The 26641-nt window shown below is 42.5% G+C and overlaps 1 protein-coding gene across 1 annotated transcript; it reads right to left on the reverse strand.

Moving 5' to 3' along the window:
* Nucleotides 1-1535: 1535 nt before the first annotated feature.
* On the reverse strand, nt 1536-26160 carry EPHX4 (epoxide hydrolase 4). The gene is made up of 7 exons (XM_066625600.1): nt 25887-26160; nt 19901-19986; nt 12591-12748; nt 10910-11038; nt 8383-8486; nt 6370-6518; nt 1536-2462 (listed from the first exon to the last, which is right to left on the reverse strand). The coding sequence occupies exons 1-7, from the start codon at nt 26082-26084 to the stop codon at nt 2231-2233; spliced, it is 1056 nt and encodes a 351-aa protein (XP_066481697.1). The 5' UTR covers nt 26085-26160; the 3' UTR covers nt 1536-2230.
* Between the last annotated feature and the right edge of the window lie 481 nt (nt 26161-26641).

Consider the following 26641-nt stretch of genomic DNA (forward strand, 5'->3'; position numbering starts at 1 on the left):
TAAGGTTTGTGAGGCAAGACTTACCCTTACAGAAGCCATGCTGACTCTCCCTCAGCAAGGCCTGTTCGTCTATGTGTTTTGAGATCCTATCTTTGATGAGGCATTCCACCATCTTACCCGGTATGGATGTTAGGCTGACCGGCCTATAGTTTCCCGGGTCCCCCCTCTTTCCCTTTTTAAAAATAGGCGTGACATTTGCTATCCTCCAATCTTCTGGTACCGTGGCTGTTTTGAGGGACAAGTTGCATACCTTAGTCAAGAGATCTGCAACTTCATTCTTCAATTCCTTAATAACCCTTGGGTGTATGCCATCAGGGCCCGGTGACTTATTGATCTTTAATTTATCAATGAGGTCTGAAACATCTTCTCTTTTAACTTCTCTCCACTCCCTTCTCAGAGCCAATGCACCCATTCCTGTCCCTCTTGCCTTCCCATCCCATCATTCCCATCACTACCTTGTTCCACCCTCCCCTACCCCACCTCCCCTGCTATCCTACCTGCCTCAGAAGATTTGGGAGGATCATCTGGCACTTGTGGGAAGGCTCTAGCAGTGCATGACTCCACATGTTGTTGGAATGGTTTTCACAACTGCTGTAAGGCAGTTAGTGCTGGTAGAATGCTTGTTCTGCCAGTGCTAAAGCCTAATAGGATTGAGCTGTATGTTTATTACATTTTGGAACCAAGGTATGCTATTGCTTCCCCTACTGCTAGCCCGAGGCAAAGTGAAGCTGATTTCGTCTGCAGCAGATTGTGAGGAGTCCAAGGATTCAGGGTGTGCTTCACCCAGAGTCTGCCACTGCCTCTCCTCCAGCCTTCCATTGAACAAACCACAATGACCCGGTTTCCACTCGCCTAAGCGAGAAGCAGATCATCCACCTCTTTATCTTGCTCCCTGTGCAGTTTCCTTAAAGCCAGAAGTGCAGCACTTACCACTTTATATTTGCAGGAACAGTGAGCACCATCCTTATAAATAAAACAGGTCTGATGAAACCACTGCCAGGTCTGACAAAACCACATGAGAAGCATAGTCAGGTTTGTTTGTTTTTCTACAGCACTGCAGCAGCGACAGCAGCTGTTGCATTGGCATGGGGTAGTGCTCCAGTTCATGCCACCTCTGATCCTATACCTTTAGCAATTCAAAATGCATTTTGAACTGTTTGCGGAAAATAGCCTTTTGATTATTGGTTCAAATTCACCTTAATTTCTTGTGCCCCAGGTGTCTTTCACTATGCAAAATGTTTATAGTCCAATTCTAAACATGACTGCTTGGAATTAAGCCTGACCAACTTCTGTGAGACATGTTTCTTACAAAGCTATAGTTAAGTCTACAGTTTTAATGGCTGATACTAACTGCTCTCTTCATTCATTCGAAAGAAGAAGAGACAAACTATCAAATTGGGAAGCTGTAGGTAGCCACCATGACATTCCATAATAGTGATACTATTAACAAGTAAGCTAATCGTTAATTGATACATGACTTTTTCTGTCATGCATACCAAAATCTCTATAAAGAGCTGGGTACAGGGCACCATGTTAGTTGCAGTTTATTAGAACAAGGCAAATACTAAGATACACAAATTATGATCATAGCTCTTCAGTCTCAATTTTAGTTTTTGAAACACTGTGTGAATACATCTTAGGATTTTTTCCTCCCAGTTAACACCACCACACAAGCAGCTATAAATCCATTACAATTATATCTGGTTTGTTACTTTGTGTTCTCAAATGTGACCAGACAAAAAGTATTTTCTCTAAACTTCTACAGTAACATGTAGACCAAAAGAGCTGTTAACATTTTTAATGATAAAAATATAGTTAAAAAAATTCCATCCAGTAGAATGAAAATTGATTATACCAATAACAACTTTTTTTATTTTTTACATCTGGTACTCCTGCACTGATTCATTATAAATTTGTAAAAGGCACCACACATTAGAATTTTAAAGCAAGTGAGTAACCAAAACGAAGCAACGTTCTATGAGTTCCTTACTGTACAATCACAAACATTTTAAGGCAAGTGTTCCATGTGCAAAATACAGAATACAGGTAAAACCAACATTAACGTTACATAGTCTTACACCATCTTCTCATAATAACATTGGCATCAATACGTACAGTACATTGAAAACATTTTCTCTAGTAGAGCTCAGTTTAGATTTGCTGCAGATATGGCCCTGATCACAATTAACTTGAGCTTTTGACATTTAGGTTGTGCTGGCAAAAAAAAAAGTCACTCTCTTTTTCTGGACTCTTCTTTGAGAAAAGTCCATATCAACTTGTTCACGATGTCGGGCTGATCTTGTTGGAGCCAGTGGCTGGCTTCAGAGAGGATGGTTAGTCTGAACTGATTTTTTACGTAAATTCGTGTGATTTCTGCCATCTCCACCTCCATAAAGGGATCTCTTTCTCCCCACAGCAGCAGAGTAGGCATGGTGACCTCATGGTGCTGCAGAGGCAGGCAACTTTAAAAACAAGATACACAAATGCTTATATTATTATTTAAAGAGTTGTGACAAATACATCAGCTTAGGTATATTTCACAATCTGTCACCTGATCTAACAAGGGAGATCCAAGTATGGGAGCAGATTTTACTTGCAGCAAGTGTGGATGTAGATGGGTCTGAACCCCAGCCCGGGGACTGGATCCAGGGTTCTGATAAACCTGTCTTCCAGATGAGTGGACCATACCATTCTGCCAGGTCACTGCATGTAGTCCTCCTTGATCGGGGGACAGGAACACTCTGGGCAGTTGCGTCTGCCTGGACTCCCTTTCACACAGCCTTTTGGGACACTGGGCAGTGGATGCGACTGCCCAGAATGTCCCCCAATTGTGGAGGACTACATAGTGACCCAGCAGAATGGTAAGATGCAGTCTGAATGGGTTCCAAATGCATTTCTGTTGCGCAGCAGTAGCAAGTTTGGCCACTGCTGATCTAAACTGTAATGCTCATCCAAGGTCCACTTGAATTAGCTGAATCCATTATTTGATGCAGATTGAAATGTATAAGAACATAAGAAGAGACCTTCTTGATCAGGCCAAGGACCCATCTAGTCCAGCTTCCTGACCCATGCACGGCAACAAGAAATCTGAATCCTATTCCCACTATTTTGCACCTGGCATTTAGAGATAGGATACAAGCCATTACTATATGCAACCTCCAGGCTTTAGAGGTAACCTGTGATGGACTTTCTAAACTGAAGAGCCCGAAAAGTTGTAGCCTTCCTCATAAGGGAGGTGCCCCAACCCAGATCACCCTCTTCCACACCTTTTCCAGTCCCACTATATCCTGTTTGAGGTGTGGTGACCAGAACTGTATGCAATACTCCAGATGTGACCTCACCATTGATTTGTTCAATGGCGTAATAATGTCAGCCATTTTATTTTCAATCCCTCTTTTAACAATCCTGTGCATGGAATTGGCGTTCTTTATTGTTGCTACAAAGTGGGTCAATACTTTCATTGAGCTTTTCTCCACTGTCCCAAGATTTCTCTCCTGATCAGTCACAGGTAGCTGTATATGTGTATATGTGAAATTTTGATTTCTTGCCCTAATGTGCTTCACTTTACAATTACTTACATTGAAGTGTATGTGGCATTTTGCTGCCTATTCTCCCAGTCTAGAGAGATCCTTCTGGAGCTCTTCACAATCCTTTCTGAACTTCACCACCTAGAAATGTTTAGTGTCATCTGCAAACTTGGCCACCTCACTGCTTTCTCCCAACTCCAGGTCATTAAAGAACAAGTTGAAAAGCACTGGCCCCAGGACAGATCCTTGGGGCACTCTGCTTTTTACATCTCCACTTTGAAAATTGCCCATTTATGCCCACTCTGTTTTCTGGTCTTCAGCTAGTTCCTAATCCTTATCGTCTTATTCTCTGACTCTTGAGTTTCTCAGAAGTCTTTCATGTGGGACTGTGTCAAACACCTTCTGAAAGTCCAGATATATAATATCTAATATCAACAGGTTCATCCATATGCCTGTTGACCTTTTCAAAGAATTCTAAAATATTTCTGAGGCAAGACTTATCCTTACAGAAGCCATGCTGATTCTCCCTCAGCAAAGCTTCCTCTTCTGTTTTAAGGTTTTGTCTTTGATTAGGCTTTCTACCAGCTTACCTAGAACAGATATTAGGCTGACTGGCCTGTAATTTCCTGGGTCCCCTCTTTTTAAATATTTTTTGAACATTTAAAGATTTTTAAAATCTTTTTTATAGATTGGCATGACTTTACCTATCCTCTAGTTTTCTGGCTCAGGCGCTGTTTTAAGTTAGGATTGCAGCCCAATCCTACAATTTAAATGGATTGTGGACTGAAATGCTACTGAAATGTGAAGTCAATGGAACCAATACCTTAATTCTAAGCATTATATAGAAAAAAGTCCCAGTGATCATCAGGAGGAACTCTAATGTTTAAGATCCAGAGGAAATAGTAATTTCAAGGTGTCACAGAGACTATTTTGACTATTCCAAATACTTCAGCTGAAGTGGATTGCAACTGCATAGTATTTTACATCCTGACCATATCTACCAGGCATTCAAATCATGACACTGCTTTCTTTTTCATTACCAGAAACATGCAACATAGTAATACGTCAAACCCAGAATCACAGAATATTAGAGTTGGTAAGGAACTTGGAGATTATCAAGTCCAACTTCCTGCTCAATGCAGGCAGCTGTAATATACCTGACCATTCAACCTCTGCCTGGAAACTTCCAATGAGGGAAAGCCTACAATTGCATGGGTTGACTGTTTTGGTGCCAGATAGCTTTTATGGTTAGGGGAACTCTTCCTCATCTTTAGCCTAAATCTATTTCCTTGCTAGAATCCATACTGAAAAGTTTATATATAGCTTTGAATATAATATATTCACATTAAATGTCTCTCCTTGCCTACTGAAGATAATGCTAATTTTTTTGCTAAAATTTATACAAGTCTGTATGCTGATCTGAAGAATGTATAAATAGAAGCCAAAGGTGGAAGATTTCATTCTACAAAGGAATACAGACTCTTTTAAAAACACTGGCATTTGCATACATAAATATTTTGCATTGAAATTAGAACAGTCCCTAAATTTGCATTAAAACTAATAAGATTTAGATCAAATATCAGACCTTAGGGTTTTAAGGAAGCTTCTGCAAGACTGTAGGGATAGGGGGAAGATAATTTTTAAAAATCTTAACATTGTGTTAAAATAAATTCAAAGTAAAATGTGCTGAAATATTTGCCTTTACTTTTGCATTGTGATGACAGAGTATTTGAAACCATATTTAAATATTAAATTAAAAATTGCATTTAAGATTAATAATTTTCTGGAAATCTAAGAGATTGCCTAGTAAAGTTTCTAAAATATCAATGCACATTGTCATTCAAAGTTGTGACATATGATTGATATACCTGTGATAACAGCTCCAACATAAACCTTCTTAATACATCAGAATTTGTTTCAACACTATCAATTTTCCAATATACTGCAAACTAACTTTTTATAACAAAATTTAAATATGTTTATAAATCTGGTATGCTCTGTACAGATTAACTGCAGTAAATCTATATTCTGTATGGCAGATTCAATAGCATATAAGATACTTGATATATTTAATAACAGACTCACATCCAATTAACCTTATGGCAAACCTCATCCCCGCTTATTTGAAAATAGCTTGACTACATATATTCATCTTAATTCATGTATATGGAAAACCAGTTTCCACACATGGATGAGCGACACGGCTAGCAAAAAAAATGTAACTCCGGTGAGACATCTCCTCCACTCCTACCTTCTGCCCGTGGGACGTTCCTGCAGCATTTGAGCTGGCATCAAGTTTTTTCAAGGTGTCCCCTTTCCACTCTCCTGACCATTAGTGTTTTCATGACTGGCTATGATGATCACATCAAACAAGCACATCATCCCACCGGTGCAGTCTTTTCCTTTGGTCATGGTTCTCCATATCAAGGGACCAATGTTTGCAACTTGTAGGCTCCATGTGTTCCTTTCATTTTAGTTCCTCTCTCAAATCCACACACTGATTTTTAAACTTGGGGGCATGTGTATACCGGTTGTGTGGTTCAGTCTGTGAGCTGATGGGCAAAACTTAAAATTTTGTGTAATGCTTTTGCATGGAAATAGCAGTAGATAGTAAAGGAAGCCATGAACAAAATACACAAAAAAGCTAGCAAATATTCCCATGTTCTGACTTACATAAATGGTTCCCAGAAGTAATTGTTGTGCTCCTGTACATACGAACAGAACAGAGTGGATATCTATTGTTAACTAGCCCATATCCAAAACCCAAGTGTCTATGGGTTTACCTACATGCCTGTGAATAGAAGCTGGGAGGATATGCTTGACCCCATAATGTTATACTGACCTGAAAAGGTTTCTGTAGTGATTAATGGGACCAGTTAGTGCTCCTGGCTGGGAAAAGACATATAGGTAGGCCTCAATATCTTCTGCTGTTAGCTTACAGCCTTTCCTTCCAATTCCAGTGGAAGGACTGGTAAATAGGTTTTTCAAATTCTGTGGCAAAAATTAAACAAATAAATTGAAAGTTGACCAAAATTACTAGGCTGTTCTCAATCATAATCATGTTCATCTTTTCAGTGGAGAAAGAAATACTTGTTTTTTTATGTTCACTTCCCCATACTTTTGGCATAGCCTGGGAGCAATCCTAACCAACTTTCCAGCTCGGGCATAGCTGTGCCAATGGTCATGTGCTGCACCTGCAGTTGGGGGGCAGTCATGGGGGCCTTCTCAAGGTAAGGTAATGTTTGTTCCCTTGCCTTGGTGCTGGAAAATGGATTAAGATTGCACCCTCTGTCAGTCTCTTCCCCCTGAGCATGTTTGCATTGGTGAAGGGAGGGGCTGAGTGAAGTGGTTGGAGGAGGACTGACTGATGGATTGTCTTCTTAGTGACTCTTATCTTAGAGTCAAAAGGTCAGCAAGGCTGCTTTTAAATCAGTGGAGCAAAGAAACTTTGTTTTTTAAATTGATTTGCTATAGTGCGTTTTTTGCCATCCATGTGAGTGCTTGGAACTGAACCCACGCAAATAATTAGTCTCAGCCTGTATAGTGTATGTCAACAGGGCAAAACATATTGAGATATGGCCAACAGATTAACTTAGAGAGCATATAGTTTAGCTCAATCTTTTCAACTGCAATAAATTATTTAAGCAGTGGTTCTCAAGCTTTTTAGCACCGGGACCCAGTTTTTAGAATGACAATCTGTTGGGGCCCCCAGAAAGTGATGTCATTTACCTGGAAGTTAATGGCTGGAAGTGACATCATTAAGCAGGAAAATTTTTAACACACCCCATACAACAAAATCAAATCAAGTAAGTAAATTAAAAGTTTATAATAAGTACACGTTTAAAAAAAATGATTAAAAAAATTCCTCAAACATTCTGAGGGCTGCAATCCTATTCACACTTACCTGGGAGTAAGCCCCATTGACTATCATTTTTAAAAGCATATAAATAGTAGCCTGTTAAAAATACAGATCTGTAACATTTCCTCAAATGCAATCACATACCATGGAAGCTAATACATTAAGAATAAAATACATATTGAAATGAATGGGGGCCCACCTGAAACTGGCTTGCGACCCACCTAGTGGATCCCGACCCACAGTTTGACTAACACTGATTTGCAGCTTAAACTACTTACACTGCTCAAGGAATTCCAAGTCATTTCACTTCTGGTTGAGCATTCTGAGACAGCCATGTGCTGCATGTGGATTCAGGATCCATCTTCCTGGCTGGAGCGATTATTCTGCAACAAAGCTCCCTTGCCCACTGAGTAGCAAACCAGGGGTGCAATGTCCAGGGGTGGGATGAAATGACCCACTGTCATTTCATCCAGTCCTCCCATCAGATACCTTGAGGCCATCATCAAAGCAAATGTATATATTTCTCAATTCACAGAAAGTGGGAGTCATCCTCTACCAGCTGCCTGACTAACCCATTTGTTGGGAGTACAAAGAAAACAACCCCCAATTCTGGATCTCCTGGTCAGGTTGGGGCTCTGTGGTCCTTCCCGGTTAGAAGATTTCAAATGTGATGTTGGGGGACCCCTGCTTTTTGCCATGGCCTTTGGCCTATGGAGTGCTGCAGGGATCTAATTTGTCCTCTGTGTTGTACATGTATCTACATGTGTTGTGTTTTGTTCTTTTTAATCACTGACATAAGCCATGATGGACACCTCCACGTGATGAAGAAAGTTGGAATATAAATATTTTAAATAGATAAGTAAATGCTTATGCATTTGTCACAGTTCCAAAAATAATCTAGTAAATGCAGATGCCTTAAAAACATACCATTCATTTCTGCAAGACACATTTTCTATTAGTGATGCATGCAAGAAGTTCAACTTTCCAGATACTCACCTTGAAATCATTTATTGTAAACATAAGTTCAGGAAGCCATGGCATTTGGAAGTAGTAGTAGTAGGCAGATTTAATCATTTGTGATGGATGTTGTAGAATATATTCTTGAAAAGAAGAACATTCCCATGAATTAAAAAGAAGAGCTGATGAAATTTTGATAACTCTACTATTCTCTTGTAACTAGGAACTACTAAAATTAAAATGGCTCATATAAGGCTAATTAACTTCTTAATTAAAAGAAGCGGGAGGGGGAAGCAAAAGAGCTGGTCTGTCTGACCGAGTGGTTTTGCTTTATTTTAGTAAATTCCTGTACGGAAATAATTGTCAGCACCCTGTATATAGGAGCTCACAGAGAAGGCAAAACTGACTAGATAAGGGCACAGACAGGATCGGATTTCAAACAGGACAGATGTAATGCCTAAACTGGATGTATCCTTTTCAAAGCACAGTAGGGATGCTAATTCTTTCCCCAATGTGCTATTGAGACAGGTGATCTGGATTTTAATTCATAATTCATGTAAAAGTAGCCTAGCAACCCAATCCTATTCCCCCTCAGGGTGCTGCAGCCATACCCAAAACAGGTATGCTATATTTGGGGGAGGGGCAGATTGGGAGGGTTCACCTTTATTCCATAAGCCTCCCGCTCCACAGTGGGTTTCCTGAGCTATGCACATCCAAGGAGAGAAACAGGGGAGGGAGGCTTCAGAAAAGGGGGATAGGATCAGGCATGTACCACTAGATCCACCCCTCCTGAAGCCTCCCTGCTCCCTTCCTCCCCATCCCCACCCAGTTTCATCCACACCACCCTTCCCTGCCCCCTTCCTGCCTTCCTCTCCACCTCACCTTCCTCAGTGGGAAGCTGGGGATCTGCTGGTGTGGGTGGGAAGGCTCTGGCTCCCCGCCAGTGTCCCAGCATCGCGCTACTCATCACACTTTCACGGCAATCAGTGCCAGTGGAACACGTGCTACCCTTCCACCTGGGTCCCACAGGATTGGGTCATTATGCTGGTAGACTGAGTGCAAACTGAGTCTACATGTACCTTTACTCTAAGGGCCCTTCTCTATGTTATCAGAGCACACTGGCATTTAATGTGGAACCACTAGACTCTGCTTGGTCGATTGATTTCTCGCCATTTTCTCCTCCAGTTCTATTGATTACCGCATTTACGTCTTCATATTGAGAACCATCTGTACCTGTGCTAGCCAAAACTTGAAGCACAGCACCAGTGGCACTTCTCCCTTCCCTCCACTCACTCTCTCTCTTTTTTCTTTTAACATCACACCTGCAATTCCTCCCTTCTTTCAGAAACTTGCTTCTTTTAAATCTTCCTTCCTTTTTCTGTTAAGAAGGCAAGTGGAAATGTTGTGTGGAGCCATTTCACCAACCTTCCTCTGTGGGACACCCACGGCCAGGGTGCTGGATGGGCCGCCACGCTGCCCCTGGGTACTAATTCACAATCTACTGCCTGCGAGCCCAATCCTGAGCTCTGCACACTGGCTTACCACTGCTGCACACTGTTGCAAACGTGCCATAAGGACAGTCAGCACTGGGGTAGCGTGGGTGGAAAGCTGGCGCTCCACCACTTTGCGGTCACCTGAACCACCAGGCAGTGGAGAAGTAGGTGGGGGTGTGGGGGGAGGCAGGGAGGAGGCATGGGAAGGTGGGGGAGGGCAGGAAGGAGGCATTCCAGAGGGAGGGAGCCAGGCGGGAAGAGGGTGAGACTGTTGGCGCTCAGCTAAGCTCCACCAGGATCCTGAGCTCCATGTTGGGCTGCATAAAATCAAATAGCCCCATTGCGGGACAACTTCCCTTACTTACCTTACTTGGGGGAAGGGGATGAAAGTCCCCTTCTCCTGAGGCGGCAGTGGGCTGCCTGAAGTGCGCTGGATGCTGCAGTAGCCTGGGCAGGAGGTCTGGTCTAGAGGGTAGAGCCTCCATTTGCCTGAACATCCACAAGGTCGCCAGTTCGAGGCCACCGGCACCGTGTGACCTTGAAGCAGCTGACAAGCTGAAGCTGAGTTATTCCATCTGCTCTGAGTGTGGGAGGATGGAGGCCAGGATGGAGGCCAGATCAGAACGAAACATCTGAATTGTTGTGGCTCTTGAAAGATAGAGCCTTCTTTCAATTGTAAAAATCCCTACGGGGATTTAAATAAGCCTGTCTATGTAAACCGCCTTGAATAAAGTCTTGAATAAAAACTAAGAAAGGCAATATATAAATACCTGTAATACCTGTATTATTATTATTATTATTAGCCATTTTTGGCACCAGGCTTGGGCTGTGAAACAGCCTGCTCGACCTTGCATTGTCGGAGGGCCAACTATTATTTGTTCTATGCTGCTGTGCTGTTCCCTTTCATTCCAGTCATAGTCTCTTTGAACTAATTTGCTAACTTTAGGATCTGCTGATGTTTATCTCTTCCTTAAATTCAAATTGTTGTTTTCTTACATTAGCAAAGCATATTTTCTTAAGACATGAATATGTTACTGACTCATGGAAGGTTGGATTCCACCCTCCAAACTTACCTGTAAAAACAGAAGGATGTGGAAAATTAACAATAATCAGCTTCGTCACTGTTTCTGGGTAACAAATAGCAACTAGCCAAGCAATCATTCCACCCCAGTCGTGACCAATCAGCACACACTTGCTGTATCCTGTTATTTAAAAATAGATTTTTGACAGTTGTTTACCAACAGTTACATCCAAATAAATTATCACATCAAAGGAAACGGCAAAAGATGTTGCGATATATTTGCTAGCAATATCTCAGCTTCACTTTTTTTGTGGCAAATGCCTTACATTTTTTTTGTGGCAAATGCCACAGTTAAGCGATCATTGCTATTAATAAACCTTTTCATCATAGCTGAAAAAGCACCAACACAGAAGGTAAGAAATTTAACGTTTCTGTTAGTGTGACTAGACTTTCTTCCTCTTTCTTGTGGATCTATTTATAATAGTCGTATCCCAGTTTTCCAACATGAGTGCAAGGCAGTTTACAACAGAGAAAAAATGAAACTATAATCATTTATGAAAAACTGAACTTTCAAAACATAATAATAAAAAGTAACTTTATGGAGAAATCCTCAAGCTGCAAAGAAAAAGGAAGGCTTTATAGCTTTATAGCTCTTTTGGGATGCAAGCAAAGAGAGACAATTGCTCAATTCTAGATTCTACAAATCACAGCTGTAAAGGCTCAGCCTTTCCCATTTGCTACTGCAGTTGCAAGAAACACCAACTCAGCCCACTGGATTTTTCTCAGCCGTAGTCAGGTGAATAGACTTGGGCAAGTGGTCAGGTGTTAGCAAAACACAACAGAGTGCCAGTGTTTTCCTCTTGGTCTTTATCTACCAGAGTTAAGGATCATCCATGCTGCACTGTCAATGCAGATCTCAGGTTAAGTCTTTCCAGTGCCTGCCCAACTGAATTAAGCAAAGTTAGCTCTGTGATACCTTTGTACAGGGGTTCCCATTAGGGTGAAGAGGTTCCACTCACTACATACACAAAGCAGCATGTGTGCATAAGGGGATGTTGTGCTGCTGGCACTCATCTGTAATTTAGGTTGCAATCCTACCCACACTTTCCTGAGAGTAAGCCCCATTGAACAAAATAGGACTTACTTCTGAGTAGACCTGGTTAGGATTGTGTGCTCAATCACCTTTCACATGGCCATTGCATTTGTGATGTTACGGCTGGTTGGCTGCATGAGTTGGAGGTAGAATTGCGTTTTCCTATCAACAATGTGATGCAGTTTGGATGGTGAGAAATATGATTTCTGGCAACAATTGCTCTATCTGGAGACATCTGGATTCCCATCAATAAATGCACTACAATTGCAGCTTGTGCAAAATATTATTGCTTGGAAAGAACCTTCCATTTAACTCCCAGTATATGAATGATGTATGAACTGACACTTTCATGTTGAATACAGTACATTTATGAAGCAGCACAAGAATCACATCTTTAAAAAACAACAACAAATGTACCCATTTTGCCTGAATTAGGTTTAAAGTGAGAAAAGTCTCTCTCTCTCTCTCTCTCTCTCTCTCTCTCTCTCTCTCTCTCTCTCTCTCTCTCTCTCTCACACACACACACACACACACACACACACACCCTTGAAAAAAGTTCCTGTTCAAGGAAAAAATATTATCTACCTACTCCCTTTTCAGAAATATTATAAATTTAGCAGCACGGCTGTTATTAACACACCAAGAGACTCCAAGATATCCTTTACATCTGTAATCAGGTAGTCTAGTTTGTAATTCTCTCGGTGGGCAGGAGCATCCGTTTCTCCATAGCCTCTCAAATCCAGGGCTATGACTCGGAATTCACTCTTGAATTCTCGCATTTGGTGGCGCCAGGAATACCTGGTTAAAAAAAAAGAAGAGAGTTCATAATATTTATTCAAGGTGTAGAAACCAATCTTCTTTCCAATGAAAGTCCAAAGCTGTTCAGGTAGGTAGGACAGCACCACTACAAAACACAAGGTGATATTGTATAAACGTGGTATCATTGAAGAAAAAGGAAACTATAAGAACAGGTAAAATTCATCACATACAGCCCAGTAAAAAAAGATTACACATCATGTCTGCCCATCCTTTTGATAGTCTTCCCTAATGATTATTAAGAGAGAAGTTTAACATGTGGGGGGGGGGGAATAGTAAAAAATACACACATGTTCCTGCATTGATAGCACTGCAGTACAATACTCCAAATCACCTCTCCCTGCCCACTTGGTTCTTCATAAGCATTGGCTGGGGAAGAGAAGTGCTTTGGAGCCTCAACAGCCTTTTATTGATTCCCCCTTCTCCCTCCAGCAGCACTGGAAGGAGAAAGAAGCTGCCACTGCCCCAATCCTCTTCTGATGTACTCCCAGCAAGACAGAAGAGTATCAAAGTCCCCAGTGCAGGCTGGAAAGGGCAGTGCAGGTGGATGGGCAGGAGCACATCTTTTTGCCACCCGTCCAAGGGGTCTGGATCCACATGATCATGTCACTTTAAAGCAAGACTGACCCTGGCAAAAGTAGCCAAAAAGCAGCACTTCAACCCCACAGTTACTATCCTGCCTGTGCTGATCAGACTGGGCCATTTGGACTATTAGTGATGCAGACAGAGACCAACATATTCCCTACCTGGACTGTGGTGATCAGTCACACTGATGCCATCATTCACAATACCAGACTGCATTTATTTATTAAAAGTGTCTTTGGGTGCAACTTTTCAAATTTCCTTGCTTGCTCTCACATTAAACTGCGGCAGAGTTTTCCGTTCTGTATGTCCCAACACACACACACACACACACACACACACACACACACACACACACAGAGCATCACTTCAGTGGGAATTCTGCAGCTGTGGCTCTTTGCTGAATTTTTATTTTTATCCCAGAGAGTTTTTGTGCCATTTGCTTTAAGTACTAGCTATAGGAGCGAATTCAGAAACATGGTTCTCTCTACTAATGGCTTGTGGTAGCCCTGAGCATCTTTTAGCTAGGTATGGAACTGACTAAAGCAATGTGAAAACAAAGCCTTTGTCTACCTCTTTATGCTTTTCTTAAAAATGCAAAGGACTGGCTGGACCAGAAGAAGTACATCTCAACTATAAACAGATGGATAAAATTTAGTTCTTTATCGGAAAGGGGAAAGACAGGATCATTTGTTCACATTGTAAATCAAAGGAAGACATAAAATGTATTACAAATTAACTCCAACACTGATATTTTTTGTGACTACTTACCCAAGTTATATTTATCAACATGTCCTTATTCAGTCAATCTCAGCTGCCACTTAACAATGAAGATTAACAGCTGTCAGTGATTTGGTACCCCCCATGTAATTTTCACCAACCATATAGCTGACTAGAACTGCTAGGCATTCATTATATAACAAGAAATCTAATGAGAACTTGAATTTTATAAGCAAAGAGAATGCGAGTTAGAATATGATTCATTTATTCTATTCTAATAAAATAGCATCTATTTTATTATGATGACTGGATAACAATGCGATAAAGATTAAAAGGATTCTGGAAGGTACCAAATATTATATGTCGTACTCTTATTGAAAGCTAATACTTTGCACCATTTTGTCACTGAAATAGAACTAGACCACCCACAATGCAAGGTAAGGCAGGCTACTTCAGGCAGTGGATGGATGCAGTTAGCATCCTATGTCAACTGGTCACTCCATAACCACCTCACCATGTCTCCATTTGTCCTATACCCCTCCTCTCTTTGCTGCTGCTCTATGTTTTGAAATACAGCAGTAGAACAGGGTCTGAAAAAGGAAACCAGGAGACCCTCCAATCCACTTTTAATTCTGGTTTCTTTGTGATTTGAAATGAAGTGACAGGGTCAGACCAGAGTGGCAGAGTGAGGAAGAGGAAACAGGTAAGCTAAGGGGCCTTGCCTCCTCCACTGCTGCTGAAAGTTGCTGCTGCACTGCTGAGGGGTGAAAGGAGAGGAGGAGGTGCTGGCAGTAAGCAATAGTAGTGACTATCCTGTTTCCTGCTCAGGAAGACAACCTCCACCATTGCAATTCTGTGTCTAAAATTTTCAAAATCACATTAAAATAAAGCAGCAGCAAAAATGAAATAATTTATATTTTTGGGTTGTTGTTGCACACAGACTCTCACTCTCTCTTCCTCATAGTAGCACACTCCAATCAGTATTCCACCTATGATCCAAACAAGGCTGACCTGTGCTGGGAGCTGCACCTGGATTTTCAGAAACTAGAGGCATTTGGTGGGTCACTGTGAGATACAGGAAGCTGGACTAGATGGGCCTTTGGCCTGATCCAGCGGGGCTCTTCTTATGTTCTTAGAGAGAACACAAGAAAATAAAACTACACAAGAAAATGCAGACCTGTGAGTGCCAGCTTACACAGTGGCATTGCTAGGGGGGTGCGTTCCGCACAAGGTGACGTGCACGGGGGGGTGACACGTTAAAATCGTGGTGGTAAGGAGTAACCCCATCATATTATACCGTTGGCTGCAGAATGTCGAGCGGAATGCAATGCAAAAAACCTGAGTGAAATATCTCCTTTCTGTCAAATTTATGGCCAAAAAACCGGAGAACAAAAATGCATGGATCTCTATGGAAAGTGAAAGTGAGCTGTATCGGGCGTTTACTCATGAGTAGGTGAACTTGCCTTAGTCCGTCAGAAAGGGCAGACTGAGAGGAATCCAAGGACACCAGAATGGTCCTGATCCAATGAATGTACCCCCCCAAAAACACCTGAGAAGGAAGTCCCTCCCTCCAAGCAGATGAATGTATTGAGCCCTATAGAAAGCAAAACTAAGCCTCACTGTTGAGTTTACTTGCAAGTAAGCAAACATGCCTTGTCTGGTGTGGAAGATCAGGTGAAGGAGAGTGCAAGGCTACCAGAATGGTCCTGATCCTATGCACCTGCAGCTAAACAAGGGCTCCAGAAGGCAGCCTCCCCCTCCCCCCACTAAAAAGGATCAAAACAAAGGCTTCAGCTGATAAGGTGAACTTTCTGAGACTTGCAAAGCCAGGTGGATCCTGACAGTGATCTGGTTTAAACAGAAGTTCTTAAATTGAACTGGGCAGGGCTGAAAACCTTACTGGTTTTGGAAGGGGGGGTGTTATTGCAGGCAGGTTACAGAGGAAATTCACTTGGTGGAACAGGGCTGGCTTCTGCTTATTTAATTTTTTGTTTTACTTTAATTATTTATATTTATTTTAATTTGCCTGATGATGTCACTTCCACTATGACATCACTTCTGGTGGGTCTTGGACAGACTGTCATTCTAAAAAGTGGGTCCCAGTGCTAAAAGTTTGAGAACTGCTGCAATAAGGTGTTAATAAGTTTAAACCCTTGGGGGGGGGGGTGACACCACTAGTGACCAAAATCACTAAAATCATAATTTGGAAGCATATTACTATCATGTTATATATCACTCAATGCATATTTATGCAGAATGTGTTCCATCTTTGTTCTATTAAAAGGTACAGCCAAAAAACCAGTGGGGGCGGAGTGATGGTACATCACCACACCCACCACCTGGGGTGTTGCCCCACCCACTGCATGGAGGGTGACACACTGGCATCCCACACTGGGTGACGTGAACCCTAGTGACGCCACTGTGCTGACATGCACTGTTGTAAATGTGCTATAAGGCAGATTTGAGAGGCCTTGCTGCAGACTTGCGTCCTGCTGCCTGGCAGTCGCCCAGACCGCCGAGCAGTAGAGAGGTGAGTGAGTGTGGGGGGAGATGGGGAGGAGGCATTCCAGGGCAGGTGGAAGGCGGGGAGAGGGTGGGAGGGAGGCATGTGGTGATGGCATCTGGCCTAGATGCCTTTAAAAGGGGATTGGACAAGTTTCTGGAGGAAAAATCCATTACAGGTTACAAGCCATAATGGGTATGTGCAACTTCCGGATTTTAGAAATGGGCTATGTCAGAATGCCAGATGCAAAGGAGGGCACCAGGATGCAGGTCTCCTGTTATCTGTTGTGCTCCCTGGGGCATTTGGTGGGCAGCTGTGAGATACAGGAAGCTGGACTAGATGGGCCTATGGCCTGATCCAGTGGGGCTGTTCTTATGTTCATGATGGAGAGGGAGCAGGGCAGGACTGGTGCAGCTCTGCTCCACTGAATCCTGAACCCCATGTCAGGTTGTGTGGCCCGACACAGGATTCTCTAATTCTGCATTGACTCCAGAGAAGCAGCAGAATCAAGTAGCCCCATTGTGGGGCTACTTTCCTTACTTGGGGGAAGGGGACAAAAGTTCCCTTCTCCTGAGGAGCCACCGTGGGCTGTACAGTTGCGTGTTGGATGCCATGGTAGCCATTTTGGCACTGTGGCAGCCCCACACTTTGGGCAGCTCGGTATTGGGCTGTAAGGCAAGGGTTGGAAGAGGAAGATTTAATCATCACCTACCAGATTTTAGATCAACATAAAAACTACTAGTAGCTAGAGTGACCTTCTAAATGTCCCTGCCCCAAGTCAAGGCAAAAGTAATCCAACAGCATTTTGTCAGTCAAATGACAGTACCCCAAGCTCAACAGTGTGAAATCTGAACGTTAGGAACCCCTTTTGTATTTGGAGCACCTTCCCAACCATTGGATGCTCAGTGTAAAAGATATCTGAGTCTGCTCTCCATTTGGCAGCTGTATGCATCCTTTCATACAGATTCACAAAGTTTCTAGTAGACACTGGACATGTAATGGAAGATCAGATAAACGGCCACACTTAGAGGTTGCCATGATAGATAGAACACAGTGCTCTATAAGCATTGTACTCTACCTTTAGTGATCAGAAACGAAAAAATGAATGAAAATGTTAGAAACTGCTTCTGCTTTCTCAATGATAAATAACTGAAGCTACTCTGAGACTGCCTAATGATGTTAGTTTTGGAAGGCTATACCAAATACCAGCATCTCGCACATTATTATAACTATCAATGCAGGCTTAATCTTATCCAACGTTCTAACACTAATGCAGCCAGGCCTATGGGGTGTTACAGAGGCCTCTTCCAGGTAAGGGAATATTTGTTTCCTTATCTCAGGGCTGATTGTGGCTGAATTGGATCTGGAAAGTTGGATAACATTGGACCCAGTATTTAGCAAAGTATAAAATCTGTACATTTGGTTCTTGTATACCCAATTTGCATGTTGTCCTACTGGCATAATTGTTGCTAGGATCCCAAATCACATGAGCATCACTCCACAGTTAGGCAGTTGCGTGAAGCAGCACCTCTGAAAGTTGCATTTAAGAACACATACAAGTCTTTCCAAAAATAGGGGTTTTCCCAGCTGGTTTACACTCAGCCTGACCAATGCAAATGCTGCTTCACATAGGGCACAATCCTAACCCCTTATGTCAGTGCTTCCCAGCACTGGCGTAGCAGTGCCAATGGTATGTGTGCTGCATCCTGCAGTTGGGTGTCACTCAAGGAGGCCTCCGCAAAGTAAGGGAATGTCTGTTCCCTTACCTCAGAGCTGCATTGCCCTTATGTCAGTGCTGGAAAGCACCGACATAAGGGGTTAGGATTGTGCCCATAAATGGTTAACTACCCTTTCTATATTTAAAACACACACACACACACTCACCCTGGCATAATAAATAATCTACAGGTAAGTCTTCCCTGTATCTGGTCAGTCCTAATTTGCTTTAACATTAACACTGGGACACTGGAAACCAAACACTTTTGTAAATAAATATTGCTATTCTGTTAACTTATTTTCATTCTATGAGCACAGAAGCTTTGCAGGCATTTGAAATTGTTAGGTAAGAACCAGGGTATGTCCTACTTCAGAGCAGGGTGCAGTCAAACAGGCAGACACAGCAGAGTCTTCAGGTGCAATTGTATTTGAGTATAGAGCCATACACAGAATTGTTAGAGCAATCCAGGTCACACATATGTAATACAGCAGTTCAGAGTTACCTAGTTACAGTCCAGTTTCCTTAAGGCAAAGTCAGTCCACAGTCATTTACAGTGTTCGTTCTGACAAGGCCTCCAGCAGTAGCTTCGCAGTTCACCCACTGCAAAGGTGGAGCTGCATGGAGAGGCTTAAATGGGATTCAGCACCCAATCTAGTTTTTGCCCAGTTAATTAAGGCATGGCTACAGATAGCATGATAGTCATGCTATCACAGCTGTTTACAACTTGCCCTGAACCAACTGTTTGTAACCAGGCCTGACTGTGCCAGAGCAAAGAGCTAACAGAAATGCTCTTAAGAGATAATTATTCAACAACAGGCTCTGAGCTCATAAATAAAATCTACATAGCAAGACAGCTATGGTATTTTAGATGAAATATTCTGCATCATGATTTTCCTAAAATCAATCATAAATAATTTCAGCTTCAAAGAATTTTAAGACTGCATTTGTTCAACACACAAACTACCTCATGTATAATCTGTATTATTTATGTTGGCTTATATAACAAATTATTTACTTTTCATTCTACTTAACTAATTTGTAAGATAAAGAAGGCTGCAAAGGCTGGATATGGCCCCAGAAGTAATTTTATTTGGGCCCTAGTGGCTCTTTATACTATATACAACCCGTATTGTCTTTTTTTCCTGTGCTGCGTATTTACAAGACAAAGTCAACATGCCAAAAAATGCATTGAAGGAGTCAACTTAGGTTGATATCACTAAATAGCAGAGCTTTCATTTTCATTTAAATCTTTTACAGTGCAATCCTACACAAGTTGATTCAGAAACAATTCTGTGATGCTAAAACTTTATTGTGTTCAATTGAATTTATTTTCAGGCAAGTCTGTATAGGATTGCAGCCCTAGTTAGGGTTGCATGGAGTTTCATTTGAATATATTTTCCAGTTATGTGTCCAGTATGTATGGTAATAACTGTAATTGTGTATTGATCACAACTACTCATTTTATGCCTCTTAGATAAAGTTGTATGCAAATAAAATAAACAACAATAGTCAACATGGGATTTGATTAATGAACTTGCTCATGTGGTACAAAATAGTAAAAGCAGATGTAAGCTAACATAAAAAGACAAGAAACACAAGCAGAGAGTTTTACCAGAATTCTGGAAAGCCATGAAGCAGCAGCATAAGTGGTTTACCCCTCTCTCCAGCTGCTACATAATGGAATCTTAACCCAGAATCCTAGAAGAAAAAGAAAAATATTTTTATAATCACAGGTGAATATTCAGGTGTCTCAGCATCTACTTTCACTACTGCAGGTCACACTGGGCTCCCTGCACCCCCAGGAGGCTGCAGGGGCTTGGTTATCACACCTCTGCTTCCTCCCTGCCTCCAGGCTGCCCCTGCTCCTTAAGGGGGCAGGGGCCAGGGCCCCGCAGGCTGGGGCGTTGTGACGCCCCAGTTTGAAAAGCCCTGATGAAGCGGAATGGTAGTGGCACATGTGACTTTAATTGAGTGATAGCCCTCACATTCCCACTATACACGCTGTATCCTACAATACAGAACTTACACAAATCTACTTGTCAGCATAGGTGCCCCCACCTCCTAGTGTATTTTCAGTCAGCATTTTGGCAGAGCTTTCCAAAACCTCTTGTTTTTATGAACTGTTTATGATGCCATTTCTGGAAATACATTTACGGAAATGCACCTGGTTACTTCTAGCTTTGCTTCTTTCACTGTTGCCACAAACGCACCTTTGCTGAAGCACATCTAAGTACTGTACCTCCAAGGGGGAGAGGAACACGAGAGCAACAGAAGAGTAGAAATAAAATTTGGGGGCTGCCTGCTCCCTTGTGACATTGCCCAAAACCCAATATGGAACTTCAAAAGATTGCAGTGTTTGATTCTGAGTACAACCTTGAACAGCAGATGGCAAGACAATACTTGGAAAATAGAGATACAGTAATTGCTCCTGGCAATGGAATGTAGTATAAACACCTGCTCTCTATCACGCTGTCAAAAGCAAGAGATGATGTGAAATTAATGGCATAATCTTAACTCCTGGTTGAGCCAGGGCAACCATAAAGCACATTTGCAACAACTCATGAGTTGGTAGCACCAGCACAACAGCCTGCATGGACTGCTGTTGCTGCAACCTGGAGCAGTGCTAGCTAGCACTAGAAGGGCTGTGTAAGGGCTGGGAGAGGGTGGTGGGAGGGCATTTTGGAGGCAGGGAGGGATGTTTGGGGGCTGGGGAAGGGTGGAACAGGGCTGATTGGGCCTGGGAGGGGGTGGGACTGGGACCAGCAGAGCAGGTGTCCGCTGCATTCTAACTCCCCCAGCCCTGTTATACCAGTGTTATACCAGGCTTCCCAGATTTGCACCAGCAAAAAAGCTGCACAGATCAAAGCCCCATAGAGATGGCTGGGCCTTACTTGGGGTAAGGGGTATCCCCTTACCTTAAGGAGCCCTCCAGCTTCCTCCTCAACTGTATTGGACACAGCATAAGCTATGGGGCCACACTGCACTAAAGCAGTTTAGGACCGGGTTATCAGCCACTGTATACATATTCCAGGTCAGTTACAAAAGCAATGGGTACTCTACAACAGTGTTTCTCAAACTGTGGGTCAAGACCCACTAGGTGGGTTGTGAGTCAATTTGAGATGGGTCCCTATTCATTTCAATATTTTATTTTTAATATAATAGACTTGATACTACCATGGTGAGTGACTGCCTTTGGGGAAATGTTACAGACCTGTACTTTTAACAAGCTACTATGTATTTTCTTTTAACAATGACAGTCAATGGGACTTCTTCCTGGGTAAGTGTGAGTAGGATTGCAGCCTAGGATTGTTAAAAATGTTCCTGCTTGGTGATGTCACTTCTGGTCATGACATCACTCCTGATGGGTCCTAACAGATTCTCATTCTAAAAAGTGGGTCCTGGTGCTAAATGTGCGAGAACCACTGCTCTACAAGCTTTCCACAGTAGCTGTAAGGGCCCATAGTGATACATCAACTGGCAAAGTATTTTTGTACGATTTCTGAAAAACAAATAAGCTGTCTGCTGAGACTGCTAATAAGGACACCAAGCAGGCACTGCAATCCTTGCCTATTAGTAACTACCTTGAGAGCCTCCATTCATTTAATGCTTGACATCAGACAGCTGTGAGAGGCTAATGCTCAGCTGTTGTGCAAGAATATGTCACAGGATTTTGCTGAAGGTAATTGAGAGAACGTGTTATGGCTGCCTCCTGCATCTTTATTCTGTTAAAGAATAGTAACTTAGGGCCAAATCCTATCCAATTTTCCAGCACTGGTGCAGATGTGCCAACAGGGCATGTGCTGCATCCTGCAATAGGGAGGCAGTTATGAAGGCCTCCTCTAGAAAAGGCAATGTTTGTTCCCTTTCCTCAGGGCTGCATTGCGGCTGCACCTGCATTGGAAAGTTGGATAGGATTGGGCCCTTAATCTCCTGGTAAAATTATTAAACCACTATAACCTAGGTTTTTCTAAACTACTAATTTAACTTGATTTTAAAGCCAGTTGAAGTGTTAGGACCTCTTCCCACAGCTGCTTTGTGAGGTGGCCACAGAATCTCTGTTGATACCTTCAGAACTACAGTTCTCAAGGTCCTTTGTGAGAAATGCCTTGGAGCCTGGCACAGCTTCTAGAGTAGAGGGAGGTTTTCCCATGTCTTGCAGAATGTTTTTCTTGCCTTCCTCATTCATTTCACTGGAGGAAGCAGACCCGCCTGTAAATCCTTTTGCATAACGCTCTGGACTGAGACATGCAATCTGAACTTAAGAAATAATAGTTGCATAAAGCACTGCTATAAAACACACAACTGCAGTAACCTGCTTAGATTTTAGATGTATAGGAAAATAATTTTCATTCAAGAATCCAGATCAGCTCTTTATGGTTTTATAGACTTAAGACAGATTTAAAGACATCTATTCTTTCCTTTGTAGGGATTTTCTCCTTAGCAACTGATAGCATACATAATTTATGCCCATTGTAGTTAAGGGCATTTCATACTGAATACACTAACTAGATGTGCAATTTAATTAAACATATTAGCAGTGGCTTATATTTAATCACTTTATACTGTTTTGTTACAGGCTGTTAATTCATTTCTCTTTGAGAAATTTTTTAACAATACTGCAGAAAGCGATTAGGTACATCTGGAAGCCTTCATATTGTTTGCAGTTTTTTCTTCCAATATTTAATTTTGTACAAGTATGTGAAGTGCTTACCAGGTGGTCATTATTGTCAGTACTATTACATTCAAGCTTTAATCAACAAGCTACTCAAGTTGATTGAGTACTAGATGTGTTTTCACCTATCTTTCTAGGAGTTTAATTCCACATTGAGTATTCAGGTGCCTAGAAGAACATGGTTCCTGTATCTTTAAAAGAAACAACGTATTACACACAGCATGGAGACCTTAACCAAAATGGCTGCTTCATGTCAAGTTGTCCTCCCTTTCCTCCCCATCCCTCCACAATGTGTGGGATCATTTACCCCATGTCATGATGTAATCACCCTGTGTACTGACACATTCCCCACTAATAATATTACCACCACCGCTGCCGAATAAACATAAAATTAGCAAGGAAAACTGTCCATAAAAGTACAATATAGGAGCACCAGCTAGTGTTGCTTTTCCACTTGCAGTTACATGTGGAACTGCATGTTGTTTCCATGCTGCAGTAGATACAGTTTGTTTTGGAGACATAATAGACACTCCTCCTTTTAGCCCTCATGTTTCTATTATGGTCTGTTGTATCTGAGCAGGTGACTTGCAGAAGAGAAGAGAGTATGAACCGCAGTCCACATGTGTTGTCATTGCACTGCTGTACTAAAAGAAGTCAGATTTTCTCTGCTAATAAATGTGAAGCTTTAGGCATGGGGGGAAAATAAAAGAGGACAACAGATGGATGACAGTGTCATATGACATACACATATCCTCCCTTCTGTAAAGAGTAAGTGAACAAAGTGTGACAATCCTAAACACCTCATCTAGAAGTACCCTAAATAGACAGACAAACAGAGGGAAAAATGAAGAAATGGTCAGAAACAATGTCATGGGCTGCTGTTAGGGCAGCACAAAATGCCGAAGAGTAAGGGAACCTATATGTTATTGGGAAAACTCACTTGGGGAAGACAAATATTATGGAACCCTCATATTACTCTAGTTAGTAGGTGTGTAAAAGAGGATATCTCAGTGACTGCAGCTTTTCTCATCCCTTCCTGAAACTTCTACCTGTCCAAATTTGATCTTCTGCAGATTCATGGTTGTGGATCTAATACGGACTGTGGCCCTTCTGATGGGCATAATCACATCATTTCTACAGGGACATTGCTGAGAGGATATAAATTTTATATATTAATTATACCATCAAATAAACTAGCATAATATGGAGGTTGGTTTGCTGGACCAGAACTGGGGAGATCCAGGTTCAAATAACCACTCAGTGATGAGGCTTGCTGGATGACCTTGGGCTCTCAGCCTAACCTACTTCACAGTGTTACTATGAAGATTAAATGGGAGATAAGAAAAACAATGTGTCACACTTTGAGCTTCTTTGTAAAATTCTGGTAGGATATAAATTTATTAGCAGCAAATGGCGATCTGCAAATATTTGCAGGTGTGAATTTTTTTCCCCCAGGGTGGTGGTGGTTAAGCCATTTCTGCCCATGTATGCAACAGGGATCAAATGCGTATACTTGTGGGCTGGGCAAAAATGTAAAAATTATGTGAGATGAAAAAAGTAGATTATTATACCAGTGTTCCCTTTATCGGGGCTGATGATGCTTGCATGGGAAATTCCCAAGTTATTTAGATAAACAATGTAACTAGGGCAGTTTGGGATCTTTCAACAAGGAAGCAGTTTCAGACTGCAAAGGTGAGATTTGACTCAGTCCTCACAAGGAACTGTTCTGAATTCTGCCTTCAATCAATTTCAGTTCTCTGATGATTAGATTAATTCACAATTTATATTCCACTTTTCCACAAAGTGCCCAAAATGGCTCAATGCACCAAACAGCAGCAACAGTGCATATTAAAACATATCAGCAATCCCACAAATGTTTAAATAACTATTTATTTAAAAGATGCATATCTCACCTCTAAAACAAACAGCACAAACTTATACCAAAGTCAGTCCTGTTATGTTCAGTGTGGCTTGGTCTCTCAAGTAAGTGTGTACGGGATTGTAGCCAAAGTCTCACAGTTATTTCAATAAACATAATATCAATATTTTTTTTTAAAAAGCCCAGTACCTGTAAAGCAGCATGTTAGACCCTCTTGTGGGCTAGAAAACAATACGACTAATCAAAAAGCTACTCCCCCCCCCATTTATTAGACATCACCTGAACACTGCAGTACTTCCTTTAACTCAATACTTACAGAAACATCCTGCAAAGGCTAATATGCCTGAGGCTATGAGTTTTCTGGTAATGTCCTAGGACTTTTTTTTTAAAAAGTAACTATGGATGATTAAGTTCATATCAAATCCTAACTCCCTTGAATGCATCTCTTCTGGCTTCACATACTGACAGTTTAGTAACTTCTCTCAAAGGCAAATAATAAATAAATATTTAAGACTAGAATGTTAGAGAGACCATGAATACAATAGGAGTTCTCCTCAGGAGTCATAATAAGACTGATAAGACTTCTGCAGTTTCAGCACCTCAACATCCAACTGTGCTGTAAATTTTGATAATTTATATAAATTATAATTATGTAAATTATGGAAAGAAAAAGAAAAGCAGTGCAGATCAGAGAAACCAGAGACTCCAATATGGTCATGGTTTGCATCCCACCCCAGGCCCCACCCCACCTTTTTCCTTAACTCCCCCAACATTTTGGTGGCGAGCACAAGGACAGAGTGGTGCACAGGCATCCACCCACAGAGTGGACAAAACCATCACCTTCCTTCCATTGGCTGCTGCTGGGAACCTCCATCCCTAGTGTTGCTTTCTTCCCAGCAGTGAGCCATAGACAAGAGCTGGGGGAGTGGAAGGTCAAGCAGGCACCCATGATCTCCCTAGGCTCGTCCTTGTTTTGCAGAGACGATCCAAGCCCCCTCGCCTCATGCCAGTACAAGTCAGCCTCCCCCCCCCCCCCGACAGCCTCACCTTGATTCTGACATAGCAGTGGGTGCCCAGGGAAGGGTCATTGAGGCAGCCTGGAGGGTTCTCCCGGATCAGCCACTGGAAGGTCTTGCCAGGCCTGGTGCCCAGGCTCCACAAAAGTTTCAGCAGCTCCAGGCAGGCGCACAGACCGCAGTAACTGTACACCAGAGCCCAGAAGAGCAGCGACCTGATTGGCACCATGAGCCTGGCGGGGATGCGCGGCCAGGGGCTCTCGCCATCCAACAGTGCAGGCGGCGGCAGCTCCTGCTCCTCGCCTTCCCCCTTCAGCGGCGGCGAGATGGGCTCTGCCAGCAGGAGGCAGGAATCAACAACATCATCGCAGCAGCAGCAGCAGCCGCGTGAATGGAGGCGCGCAGACCACACCAGCTTGCGGGGGGGGGGGGGGGCAGCAGCACGCCTGCTTGCTGCACACGCGCCCGCTGCACGGAGAAAGCAGCCTCCCGACAGCTGTCCAGGCAACCAGGTACTGCTGGCTCCACCACACTGAGCCGTGGCAGGCAAGCAAGCAAGGGTAGATCTGGGCTGATCCCACCTCCATCCTCAATATTTGTGGCTTGGTGTGAGTACACACAGTATGCAAGCAAGGGCAGCCACCCCTCGTTTGCTCTCCAGGGCACACGCAGGGCTGGGTTCATACATACACCTTTGACACGCGATAACTGCAGTGGTTTCCACCTGTGAGAGGGACCCGACAGCTTTAACGGACCCAATCCTATGCATGAACTACTCATGTCCCA

The sequence above is a fragment of the Tiliqua scincoides genome, chromosome 4 (genome assembly GCF_035046505.1).
Source record: "Tiliqua scincoides isolate rTilSci1 chromosome 4, rTilSci1.hap2, whole genome shotgun sequence".
Taxonomy (NCBI): domain Eukaryota; kingdom Metazoa; phylum Chordata; class Lepidosauria; order Squamata; family Scincidae; genus Tiliqua; species Tiliqua scincoides.